Source organism: Lutzomyia longipalpis, chromosome 2, assembly GCF_024334085.1.
Source record: "Lutzomyia longipalpis isolate SR_M1_2022 chromosome 2, ASM2433408v1".
Taxonomy (NCBI): domain Eukaryota; kingdom Metazoa; phylum Arthropoda; class Insecta; order Diptera; family Psychodidae; genus Lutzomyia; species Lutzomyia longipalpis.
The window spans coordinates 6,317,144-6,328,924 of record NC_074708.1 but is presented as its reverse complement, the minus strand read 5'-3'; the positions used below and the strand labels follow the sequence as shown (position 1 = coordinate 6,328,924).

General features: G+C 39.9%; 2 protein-coding genes across 2 annotated transcripts; one reads left to right on the top strand and one right to left on the bottom strand.

Annotated features, from left to right (window-relative positions):
- Positions 1 to 82: 82 nt before the first annotated feature.
- Positions 83 to 3,590, bottom strand: LOC129788849 (DNA ligase 4). Its single transcript, XM_055825236.1, has 3 exons — positions 3,013 to 3,590; positions 2,046 to 2,941; positions 83 to 1,576 (listed from the first exon to the last, which is right to left on the bottom strand). The coding sequence occupies exons 1-3, from the start codon at positions 3,488 to 3,490 to the stop codon at positions 206 to 208; spliced, it is 2,745 nt and encodes a 914-aa protein (XP_055681211.1). The 5' UTR covers positions 3,491 to 3,590; the 3' UTR covers positions 83 to 205.
- Positions 3,591 to 4,624: 1,034 nt separating this feature from the next.
- LOC129788848 (E3 ubiquitin-protein ligase mind-bomb) lies at positions 4,625 to 11,512 on the top strand. Its single transcript, XM_055825235.1, has 7 exons — positions 4,625 to 4,749; positions 4,925 to 5,065; positions 5,542 to 6,102; positions 6,174 to 7,601; positions 7,891 to 8,040; positions 8,532 to 8,960; positions 10,732 to 11,512. Exons 2-7 carry the CDS (start codon positions 4,925 to 4,927, stop codon positions 11,260 to 11,262), a joined length of 3,240 nt encoding a protein of 1,079 aa, XP_055681210.1. The 5' UTR covers positions 4,625 to 4,749; the 3' UTR covers positions 11,263 to 11,512.
- Positions 11,513 to 11,781: the final 269 nt, after the last annotated feature.

Sequence of the window (11,781 nt, the reverse complement as noted above, 5' to 3'; positions counted from 1 at the left end):
ACTAAAGGCACTCTGTGAAAGATGTGCAACATTGAGAGTGTCGGCAGCTAACACAGAGCCATCAGATGCAATTTCACAGTTGTTTACCAATTTACAATAATGCAACAGTTTATTTTCCTTCAGAGAAATCATTCGGTACACATGGAGGGTTTATACTGCTTGTTGTAGAAGCTTCTCTATTGCACAAATTAATAAAAAAAATAAACTAAATGAGGTAGTCGGTCATCTGGAGAATTTTTCCTTGGGAATGACACGCATGAATCCACTGAGTTGAGATGAGTTGGTGGTTTTCGCTTATTAAATTTGCGAATTGATCCCTGAATTGAGGCAATCTGAGTGGATTTATGGCGATACAAGAGTTGTTGGAGGAAATAAAATCATCAATCACATTTCCTTGGCGTGACTTAAAGATGATTTCAGCCAATTTGGTTTCATGGCATTGATTGGTGTCGAAGAAATGAATGGCAAAGGGTCGAAAGATATTTCTCCCATCACCACTATCCCCATAAATCTCCTTCTCAATGTTTATTAGTTCCCTTCGCAGCAAACGTTCGCTTCTATCGATTGTCATGTCGTCCAATAAATTCTTTAAGCTCTCACATGTTACGGGATCCTTAAAGGAGTCTCCGTACTCATCGAAGGATTTCGTAAAACAATCCTCCAACTCTGGTGTACATGAAATCATATCTTTTGGATGAAATTTGGGTAATTTCTTTGGGATTCCGGTGCCCTCCAATGATCTCACGAGCCAATCAACTTTGGCAATATTGTATAATTTCTTCTCAGCATATTTGCGCACACTTAGTGTTATATCTCCCGCTATAATGGCATACGTTGATGGACCGGGGTTCTCCACAATTTGCCCACTGTGCTTCAAAATCATCTCACGAATTTCATCAATTGATGGCATATTCTTCCGGGTGCTGAGTACGCAAAAGCTCAAATTTTCAAAGATTTTCGACACTTGCTTGATGTGCTCAGGGAGCTTCCGTAAATTCCCCAAATCTGTGATTTTCTGACGCTTCACTGGCACCTTCTTCTTTGCATCATCTCGCGTTATGTGGCGCTTTGCGAGCTTCTCCACACCTGTTCTACCACCACTCTTTCCACACAATTGCTCAAATTCCGCCAATGTGAAGGAATCATACCACGGTTTATCACCACGAACAGCCATAATTCGGGGAAATTTGAGAGCATGGGTGGTACGATAAGTGTCTGTTTTCGTCAATTCTGTCGCCTTTATCTCCAACACAATCGACTTGGATGGCTCGATCCACACATCGGGCACAGCATTTTTCCACTCGAGACATTGTGGTGCCTCAACTTTGCCCCTTCGCCCGTTTTTCTCCTTCTCCACGGACTTCCAGTGTGCCTCGAGGTCTGCATGTAATTTACGTCTCTCATCAAACTTTAAGCCTTTAGCACTGACCTTTCCCACAGAGTGAAATATTGGATCTGACCTCTCACCGGGTCCGTTTGTGTAAACACCCAGGAGATACGATTCAATGTACCCCTTCCTATCTCTATAACCGCCAATAATTAACAAATCCAGGTCAGTCACCGCACCTTCCACATACTGATGTCGTCGCAAACACAAAAGGACGAGAAGAACAAAGCAAAAATAATTTATAATTCAAATATTTCCTCAATACTCCCCAATAGCAGTTTAATAATAAAAAAAAACTTTATGAATCATAATGAGAATTGAATTGTTAGGGGATTTGAATTGATGCATTGTTAAATTATTTTAAAAAAATTTCATTAAAATTACAAAAGAGTTCCAAAGCAAGGATTTAAATAAATTAAAGTTTATTCAATTCACTTTTGCATTAATTAAAAATTAATAGACGCTACGTGAAAAAAAAAGCTTTTAAAAGTCCTTTTGCAAAAACAATGAAGGATTATTGAATTATTTATTCGCGCGATTGCAACAACAAAGAAACCCCTCGAAATACTTTAGCGAAAATGCTCAGAAAAGAATTTTTTAAGGGTGAAGATGGAAAAGATAAAATGAAAAAAATAGTTAAGATTTCTTTTTTACTCACATCTGGTTTAAGCTTAAACCATCCAGCCTGAATAGCCCTCACGCCTGGTCGATAGTGTGATCCTACTTCCTTGATAACAATACCTTCTTCTGCTCTGTCCACTGCATCATTGAAACACTTAATTAGATGATCAAAATCCTCGATTTTTTCATTAGTTCCCAAAACGAGAGCTCCTGGTTTTTCCCGGACCAGCGTCCGCAGGAGACGCCTCCTCTCGGCATAGGGCTTATCGAGGAGACTCTCCCCATTGAGCCAGAGAATGTCATAAACGGTAAAAACTGGCTTGAGAAGGGGATCATTTGCATGGATGTTTTTCACATCATAATTGTCTCCTTTTGCATAGAAAAATTCATCCTGTCTGTTCCAAACCATCATTTCCCCGTCTAAAATTATTTTAATGTCCTTTGCAAAGAGACCGTGAATGTAAGGCGTGAGACTTCCTGATGCAAAGTCTCTGCCGAATTTCTCACTGTAATCATGACCATTTCTTGAAAAGTATCTGTACTGCCCATCTGAACGGTGCAAATGAAATCTCTCCCCATCCATTTTGGTCTCGATAAAATATTCCTTCTGTTTGAGGGTCTCACTTAGGGCACTGAGAGATATACGAGCCAGGAGCATGGGTTTTATGGGACTGAATAGTGTAATCATTGTGCTTAAGTCCTTTCCGGAAGACTGTGGAACAATTTCATCTTTCTCCTCACATTCCATCATATTGCACGCATCTGATAATTTATTTGTCATATTGTACTTTGCCAGTGCTTGAGGATGGAGGATTTTGAAAATTTTATCCTTCCCAATACCCAGGGCCAGATGCTTCAGGATTATCCGTGTGAGCCATTTCTGGTCACAAGCAGTCATTTCGGAGATGAAACTTACGAAAACATCGTCGATTTCTAAAATAGAAATGAAGACAGAATAATTAATAAAAGAAACTTGAAGTTTCCTTAATCAAGGCATTCCTTACTCTTGGAATGTCCATTCTGGAAGTGCTCTGCAATCAAATCCAGCCTCTTGTTCACCTCAAAAACACTAATTTCCGACGTTTGCTTTGATCGCGCTTGCATCACTTGGAATACCAACTCTCCGTAATCTCTGGCATTTGAATGTCCTCCAAGGAGTGCTTTGGCTTCCGTGCTCTTCCCGTCAATCCCCAATCCTCGTACATAGAGACGTCCAAGTGTGGCTTCCTTAATGCCATAGGATCCCCGCTCATGATCACAATCAGGGAGAAGAAGTCGAAGAACAGGGTAGAAGCTTGTCTTTTGCTTCTTCTCAGTATTTTGAGGATTCCCGAGAAATTCTTGAAATTCCTGAAGAAACTTCCGGATCAATTTTTCCTTTATTACAATTGATTTTTTATCACGAATCTTTTCTAACAGTGCTGTTACACTTGAAAATTTGATGCTCTTGGATATGCAGAGTTCCTCCATACTATCACTCATGTTGCAGCATAAAAGTTTATGATAAAAAAATTGAAATCAAAAGGAGGGTAAAACTTCAAAGGAATTTCACAATTCAATACAATCTTTGAGGTTATAGGATGTTTTCTTTTTGCATGAGTTGAAACATTTTCAGAGCGATGTTTATGTTTCAGCTTTGGATGAAACATTCTACCTGCCTGAATGTACATTAGGGGTTCGCAGTGAAGCCTTTATTTGGATTCTATGTTTTAACCTCTAGGCCGCCAAGCGGGGTCGTTGAACGACCCCAGCCCTATATTTCGTGCTATAACTTAATAAATATAAAAGATACCATTCCCATCTTTTGGAAATAAGTTCTTTGGTTATCTGAGAAGGTTGTGTAAAAATTTCAGCTCAATCCGTCCACCACAAGAAAAGTTATTAAGGAAAATGTAGAAGAAGGGAATTCAAAAATTGGTGTAACGGCCATGCTGCGGAAAATTTCTCAGAATGAAGTTAGTCACATCATAAATCATATGGTTGAAGGGGGTTGAAGGGTTGTGTTTACTTTCTCACTTTACCATCTCAGTGTCAGAATTATCGCGAATAAGTAACATAAACAACATAAAACATAATTAGAAGCATATAAATGTGCAAAACAATAAAGAATATTCGAGAAATATTGCCATTTATTACGGTGCGGGAAGTGAGGGGAATGTGGGGAAGTAGTGAAAAAAAATACCAGTTGCGGTCAACTTCGTGGCAAATTTCTCACGAAGAAAGTGTGAAAAAGGAGTGAAAAATGTTTTTCCCTAATATCTTCTTCTGCGTGTTTCCGGGTGGCGAATTTGTGATGCAAGGGGCAAGAGGACTATATAAGGAGTCTAAAGGTAGTGACCCGACAGTTCCCGGTTTTATAGTTTATGAGAAAATCGACTTCCTTCTTGGGGTCGTTCAACGACCCCACCTTGGCGCTCTAAGGAAGCTCCAAGGTCTTGGCGGCCAGCAGGTTAAAAAATTGACTAAAATAAAATACTAAAATCCTCTCAGAGATTTAGTTTAAATTCTATAAAAATCATTCTTATTAATATCTTAATCAATTGTCTTAGGTACGTTTTAGGAATAAATTAAAATGTTTGAATCTCGTCTCTAAGTAGGCTTGAAGCGGAGCATTCGAATCAGCCTTGTAATGAATCCCTACTGTAATGTCGAATCAGTTCGTGACATTCCAACACTCTTGACGAGATCTTTTCTGTTTTGTGCTGAAAATATCCCTAAAATTGTGCTTCAGGCCGTTTAAAGTGAGTACCTTGTTCCTTTTAATGTCCTTCTTTGTGTCCTTGAGTTAATTCTCCCGAGAAAGACTCAAAGAAAAGAAATAAAAGGAGAAAGTTGCGGCCCCTTCGAAACTTCACGTTTGGAGGAATTTTGTTGTTTGGAAAATCTTCATTTTTTTTTGTGTGACTTTTTCTCCAGATGGCTTGTACGTCTTCCGGCGGAGCTACTGGAGAGACAAAGCCACCAAGTGGTGGGGTTCCACCACGAACGGGAAACGTTCGTCTGGAGGGAATCGGAAGCCGCGTTATTAGAGGCCCAGATTGGAAGTGGGCCAAGCAGGTGAGACCCCCACTGATGATTCATTCATCTTCCCCAGACGTATTCCCGGATGAATTCAGACTTATGAGGAATTTGTGGTGTTAATTAATGCCAATTTAGAGCAATAATTGATCTCTCGGGCAGTTTTTAGTCGACTTTTTGCGATGTTTCACAAGTTTGTTTTCTTTGAAGCGCTTTCCGGAACTTTTAACAGGTGGATTGTGTAGAGATTTAAGGGAAGGAAGGGATTTGCCCATCTTGTTTGTTTCCTAAGTAATTCTGAGTAATATATTTGTTTAAATAGTCATCAAGAAAGTGATAAAAGAGTTGTCTTCAACATCTCAGAATGAATCAATAAGGTCAAAGTTCTCACAGAGTGATTAGAAGTCATTCAAATAATCAATTCAAGAGAGTTTTCCCCCCCCCCAAAAGAGGTCTAGTAGATGGATAAATTCCATAAGCTGTAGACTGATTGGTGAAATATGTTCTCTCAACAGGACGGTGGTGAAGGTCACTGCGGCACAGTGAGGAATTTTGAATCATCCGAAGAAGTTGTGGTTGTCTGGGACAATGGAACTGCGGCCAACTATCGCTGTGCCGGCGCTTACGATCTGCGGGTGCTCGACAGTGCTCCAACGGGCATCAAGCACGAGGGTACCATGTGCGATACATGCCGTCAGCAGCCTATTTTTGGGATTCGCTGGAAGTGTGCTGAATGCGCCAATTATGACCTCTGTTCCATTTGCTACCACGGCGACAAGCACCATCTGCGTCATCGATTCTATCGCATCTCTACGCCCGGAGGGGATCGTACCCTCCTTGAGCCACGTCGGAAGTCCAAGAAGATTGCCGTGCGTGGGATCTTCCCCGGAGCTAGGGTTGTGCGTGGAGTGGATTGGCAATGGGAGGATCAAGATGGTGGCAATGGGCGCAGGGGGAAAGTGAATGAGATTCAAGATTGGTCAGCGGCATCTCCGCGTTCGGCAGCGTATGTTGTGTGGGACAATGGAGCCAAAAATCTCTACCGTGTTGGCTTTGAAGGAATGGCAGATCTCAAGGTAAATGATTTAGAAGGATTTTTTGTTGTTTAAATATTGAGCTGAAGGGGGAATATTTAAAATTCTTCCAGGTGGTGAATGATGCAAAAGGAACAACAGTTTACCGTGATCATCTACCCCTTTTGGGTGAGAATGGTCCTGGCAAGGGACCCAATGGCTTCCACATTGGGGATCAGGTGTCTGTTGATTTGGAATTGGAGATTGTTCAATCCCTACAGCATGGGCATGGAGGGTGGACTGATGGGATGTTTGAGTGTCTCAATAATCCCGGAACGGTGGTTGGTATCGATGAGGATCACGATATCGTTGTAGCGTACCCAAGTGCAAATCGTTGGACATTCAATCCAGCAGTGTTGACAAAAGTTGCCTCCCCCGCATCGTCATCGGGCGAAGGTTCCGCTCAGCAATTTGCCGTTGGGGATTTCGTGAAGATCTGCAATGATTTGGAACGCATTAAGAGCCTCCAGCGTGGTCATGGTGAATGGGCAGATGCGATGATTCCCACTCTTGGGAAAGTTGGTCGTGTGCAGCAGGTTTATCATGATAATGACTTGAAGGTGGAAGTGGGAAGAACATCGTGGACGTACAATCCTTTAGCTCTGACCAAAGTTGCTTCGGCATCTGATGGTACTGTCCCCGTTACATCGAGTGGGGAGCGCCTCTCGGCGATTCTGAAGAAACTCTTTGAACCCCATGTTTCCGGAGATGCTACGGAGGAGCTGGTTAAGGCAGCCGCCAATGGGGATCACGTGAAGTGCGAAGAATTCCTCACGGGATGCCCTCAAGATGGTGCCGGAGCATCCAATACGTCCACAGCCAATGTGAATGGTGTCTTTGCCGGGCATACAGCACTCCAAGCAGCCAGCCAGAATGGGCATTTGGAGGTTATTCAGGTACTCCTGCAGCACAGTGCTGATGTGGAGATTGAGGACAAAGATGGTGATCGTGCTGTCCATCATGCAGCCTTTGGGGATGAGCCAGGTGTTGTGGAGCTACTCGCGAAGGCCGGAGCGGATCTCAATGCGCGCAATAAGCGTCGTCAGACTGCCCTTCATATTGCCATCAATAAGGGGCACCTAAATGTCGTGAAGACTCTCCTTGAGCTCAATTGTCACACAAGCTTGCAAGACTCTGAGGGTGATACACCACTCCACGATGCAATTTCAAAGGAACAAGATGAAATGTTGTCCCTCCTCCTGGACTTTGGTGCCGATATCACGCTGACGAATAACAATGGGTTCAATGCACTGCACCATGCGGCACTCAAAGGGAATCCCAGTGCCATGAAGATCCTCCTGTCAAAGACCAATCGTCCTTGGATTGTGGAGGAGAAGAAGGACGATGGGTACACGGCATTGCACCTTGCAGCACTCAATAATCACGGCGAAATTGCCGATCTACTCGTGCACATGGGGAAGGCGAATATGGACAAGCAGAATGTTAATCTCCAGACAGCCCTCCATCTCGCAGTTGAGCGGCAACACGTTCAAATTGTAAAGGTGAGTTCTCTCAATGCTTTATTCCCTTTTCAAGTGGAAAATTTAGAGAGAGAGCGGTGGCAATGGCAACATCACCCACAAGACACAAATACAATATTCATTGACTAAGATATGGTGACAAATAATTTCCGTTCCGGTTTTCCTCCTTTCTGCCTGTGCGTGAGAGTTTTCCTTCGGTGTTGTACGAGAGAAAATTCGATTTGCGTCAATGGGAAATGCCTCAAGCAGGGTGGAAAAATGAAAATGAGAAGAGCAATAAATCTAATTTGATGGGGTATTTTTCTCACAGCTCTTGGTGCGAGAGGGTGCAAATTTGAATATACCCGATAAGGATGGTGATACCCCACTTCATGAGGCACTCCGGCATCACACACTATCCCAGCTGCGCCAATTGCAGGACGTCGAAGGTTTTGGGAAGCTTCTCATGGGATTGAGAAATGTGAGTATCATCATTTTCTTCTTTTTGCTGCCTATTTTCTCAATTTCTTTTTTCTAATTAACAAACTTTGCAATTTGTTTAATTTGAAATTTTTTTTAAAATAAATTATAATAGATGATTTGAAAATACAGAAAAGAGTCAATTTTGTGGGTTTTTTGTGTGAAAAAAAAAAAAACCTAATGGGATTAAATTGAAATGGATTAGTTTGAAAAAAAAAAAAAGCTACGAGTTGATGAATTTTTTATGCTTATGCAAAAGCATGAATAAATTAAAAGAGGACTGTTTAAAAAAATGAAAAAATTCAAAGCTTTTAAATTAGAGTTTTATTTAAACAATTATAGGTTTTTTTATTAAATAAATCACCGTCAATTTTATTTAAAATAATTTGTTAAAAAAGGACTAGCGTGCAATTGAATTAAAATAGAAATTGCATAGAATGGTAAATAAATTAAATATCTAACAATTTTATCATTTATTTTTTTCTCTTGCAGCATACTGATAAAAAAGCTTCTGCGTCAATTGCATGCTTTTTGGCTGCAAATGGGGCGGATTTGACAATAAAAAATCGCAAATTGCAAACTCCGCTGGATCTGTGTCCTGATCCGAATCTCTGCAAAACACTCGTAAAGTGCTACAATGAACGCAAGACGGACGATATGGACTTACCTGGGAATATGGCGGGAAATAATTTGCCACCATCAATTGCGCCCACGTCATCGGGGCAGGGGGGTGGCGGTGGCGGTGCGAGTGGTACGGAGGCACCACCATCCAGGGGGCCACTCGATGAATGTGTGGTGTGTTCGGAACAAAAAAGAGATACAGTGTTTAAACCCTGTGGTCATGTCTGCTGTTGCGACAATTGTTCGATGCGTGTTAAAAAATGCCTCATTTGCAGAGAGACCGTTTCATCGCGCGAAAAGGTAAACCAAATTGTTATTTTTTTCCTTTACTCTCATCACGATTTATTTATTTATTTTTGTGGTAAAATCACTAAAATGAATAATATTTTGGTTGTTGAACGAACTTTGTTATCAATTTTTTTTTAACAAAAAGAGATTTTTTTTGTTAAAGAATTAAAGTTTTAGGTTTAAATTTGATAAAAAATCTTCAATTTTCTGTATAAAAAAGCAAGACACACTTTTCGTTCTTTAAGAAAATTTTTAGTTATTTTTAAATATAAAAGAAGAAGAGCTAAATAAGCTAAAAATAAGAGCTTTAGGGGAGACCGGGGTAAAAAGAGTCATTTTGGAATTTTCAAATGCCAATTTCTCCCAAGTTATAAATCGGAAAAATCGGAAAAAATTAGGGTGCAAAGCCTTACCAACCTATAATTTTTGACAGTAATTTGGAGGTTATCCGATCAGTACTTTAGGAGTTAAAAATGAAAATAGATTTTTGGCTCATTTCCCAAACTTTTGCGTATTGAGAAAAACGAGTTTTCCGAAGTTTTCCTTCAGCAATTTTCCAATCTGATAATTTTTCTCACTAGCTGGGTTACTTCAGAAAACGTTGCCAAGGTGTATTTTTCACTAACTTTTAATGATTTTTCTGTACAATTATTTGAATCAAAACATACCCCTTGGGGTAGATCGAGTCAACCCATGTAAATCATATGGGAGTTCGAAATTTTCGACATATTTTCTATCCATTTGTTGTAAAATGGCGTGTTTGAGAAAATCGCAAAATTCTCTGTTTTAGTGGATAGAAAAGTGAAATTCCTTGTCGCGGATCAAAAGATGAGAAGTTTAGCTATCAACTACTATCAATCTCTCAGGTGGAAAATCATTGGAAATGTCGGAAAACTCGATCGACTTTATTAAGCCAACTGGTGACTATATTTACCCGCCGCGTTTAAAAAAAGTCAGAAGCGGAAGGGTTCAAGAAAAGCTCGAAAACTCATATTTCCCGTGGAGAAAGAGAAAAATGGTCTGAGACAAAGTTGTAGGCCAGGAAATTTCCTATAAGAATGACCTATCGAGGAAATTCTCTTGCCTTTGGGGAATCCTGCAGATAGGATTTATGCAAATTGACTTTTTTTACCCCGGTCTCCCCTACTTTAATCACATTTACAAAATAATTTTTCAATTTAAATGTTAATGAATAAGAAGAAGAATTTTGCGTAAATTGCTCTATGATTGGCTAAGCATTCGTATAAAGCATTCTCATTGGCTACTTCGCGTTCTCTACGTCACAAAACCTGGCGGAATCTACGTGCAAGGTTAATTTAAACGGATTATGTAATTTTTATGCAGACTATACGAGAAAATAAGATGAATTTTTTATAACTTACGTAAAAGCTCTGCTCATTGAAGCTTTAAATTGATAAATGTTGCAAAAGAATGAATTGTGGAAAAGCTTGGAATTGGAATGAATGGGGATGCGCATCATAATTTACTTGATTTAGTAGGACAATAAACTGATTGCATTCTCTATAAATATGTAAAGTGACACATATAGGGAATGAGGGGGGGGGGAGTTTTGTGGAATGTTTAACGACTCTTGGGACCGATGGAATATCAATGTTTCTATACATAAATAAAGTACATTAATAATGTATTTCAAAAGGTCTATAGAGGCATGTGCAGAATAAGCTTGAAAAACGACAGAAATAAATGTCCCAATTGCATTAAAATGCAAAAATTATCTAAAGTTATTTTTGTTCTTTTCTTTTTCATTTTTTTTTCATTGCAGATTGATGAGTGTTTGGTGTGTTCCGATAGAAGAGCATCAATTTTCTTTAAACCATGTGGGCATATGGTTGCGTGTGAAAATTGTGGACCAATTATGAAAAAATGCGTTCAGTGTCGTACACAGATTGAGCAGATGATCCCACTTGTGGTTTGCTGTGGTGGACAAGGGACAATTTCCAAGGTGTCCGTGGTGCAGGATGATGCGAAAGCAACAGCAGCAGCGGCAGCACCACAAGGGGTCAATAAAGCCGGACAGGGGGTCTCAATGAATAACGCAGCAGGTGCATCGGTGGCGAATGTAACGGCTCAAATGGCAAATACCAACATAAACAACATTCAGTTGGATGATGTTCAAAAGTTGCAGCAGCAATTGCAAGATATAAAAGAGCAGACAATGTGCCCTGTGTGCTTTGACCGCATTAAGAACATGGTCTTCCTTTGTGGGCATGGAACATGCCAAATGTGCGGTGACCAAATCGAGGGATGTCCGATTTGTCGAAAGACAGTTGAAAAGAGGATTCTTCTATTTTAAAATCAACCCCACAGCACACACACACATACCGTTCATGATGAAGAAAATGGGAGAAGTTGAACAAAATTTCCAAAAACTCATTTGTTTAATTTAAAAAGCGATTTCACAAAACAGCTTTTTGTGGAGGGTTTAAAAAGTTTGGGAATAATACAATATATATTCCACTCCCTCGAATATATGTATGTATATGTATTAATTGAATCAAGAAGAAGTGGTGAAAGAGCAAGCAATATACAAGCTGATTGATAAACATGTGTGTTGTTTTTTTTTGTTTATTAAATTCCATTAAATTCCATTCATTCGTATGTACAAAAGGGGTAGGTGTGCGTTCAACAATGCAATTTTATTGAGATGACTTTACAGGGTGTGTAAAAAAAAAGTTATTGGATTTTAATTTGTTTATTCATCAGGGTTTCATACTACATTGTTACTTTTTTTTTACACCATAAATGGAGGGTTGTTAATGGTGGAAATTGTTTGATCCACCAACCCATTCTACTCAACACTTTTACAGGTTTT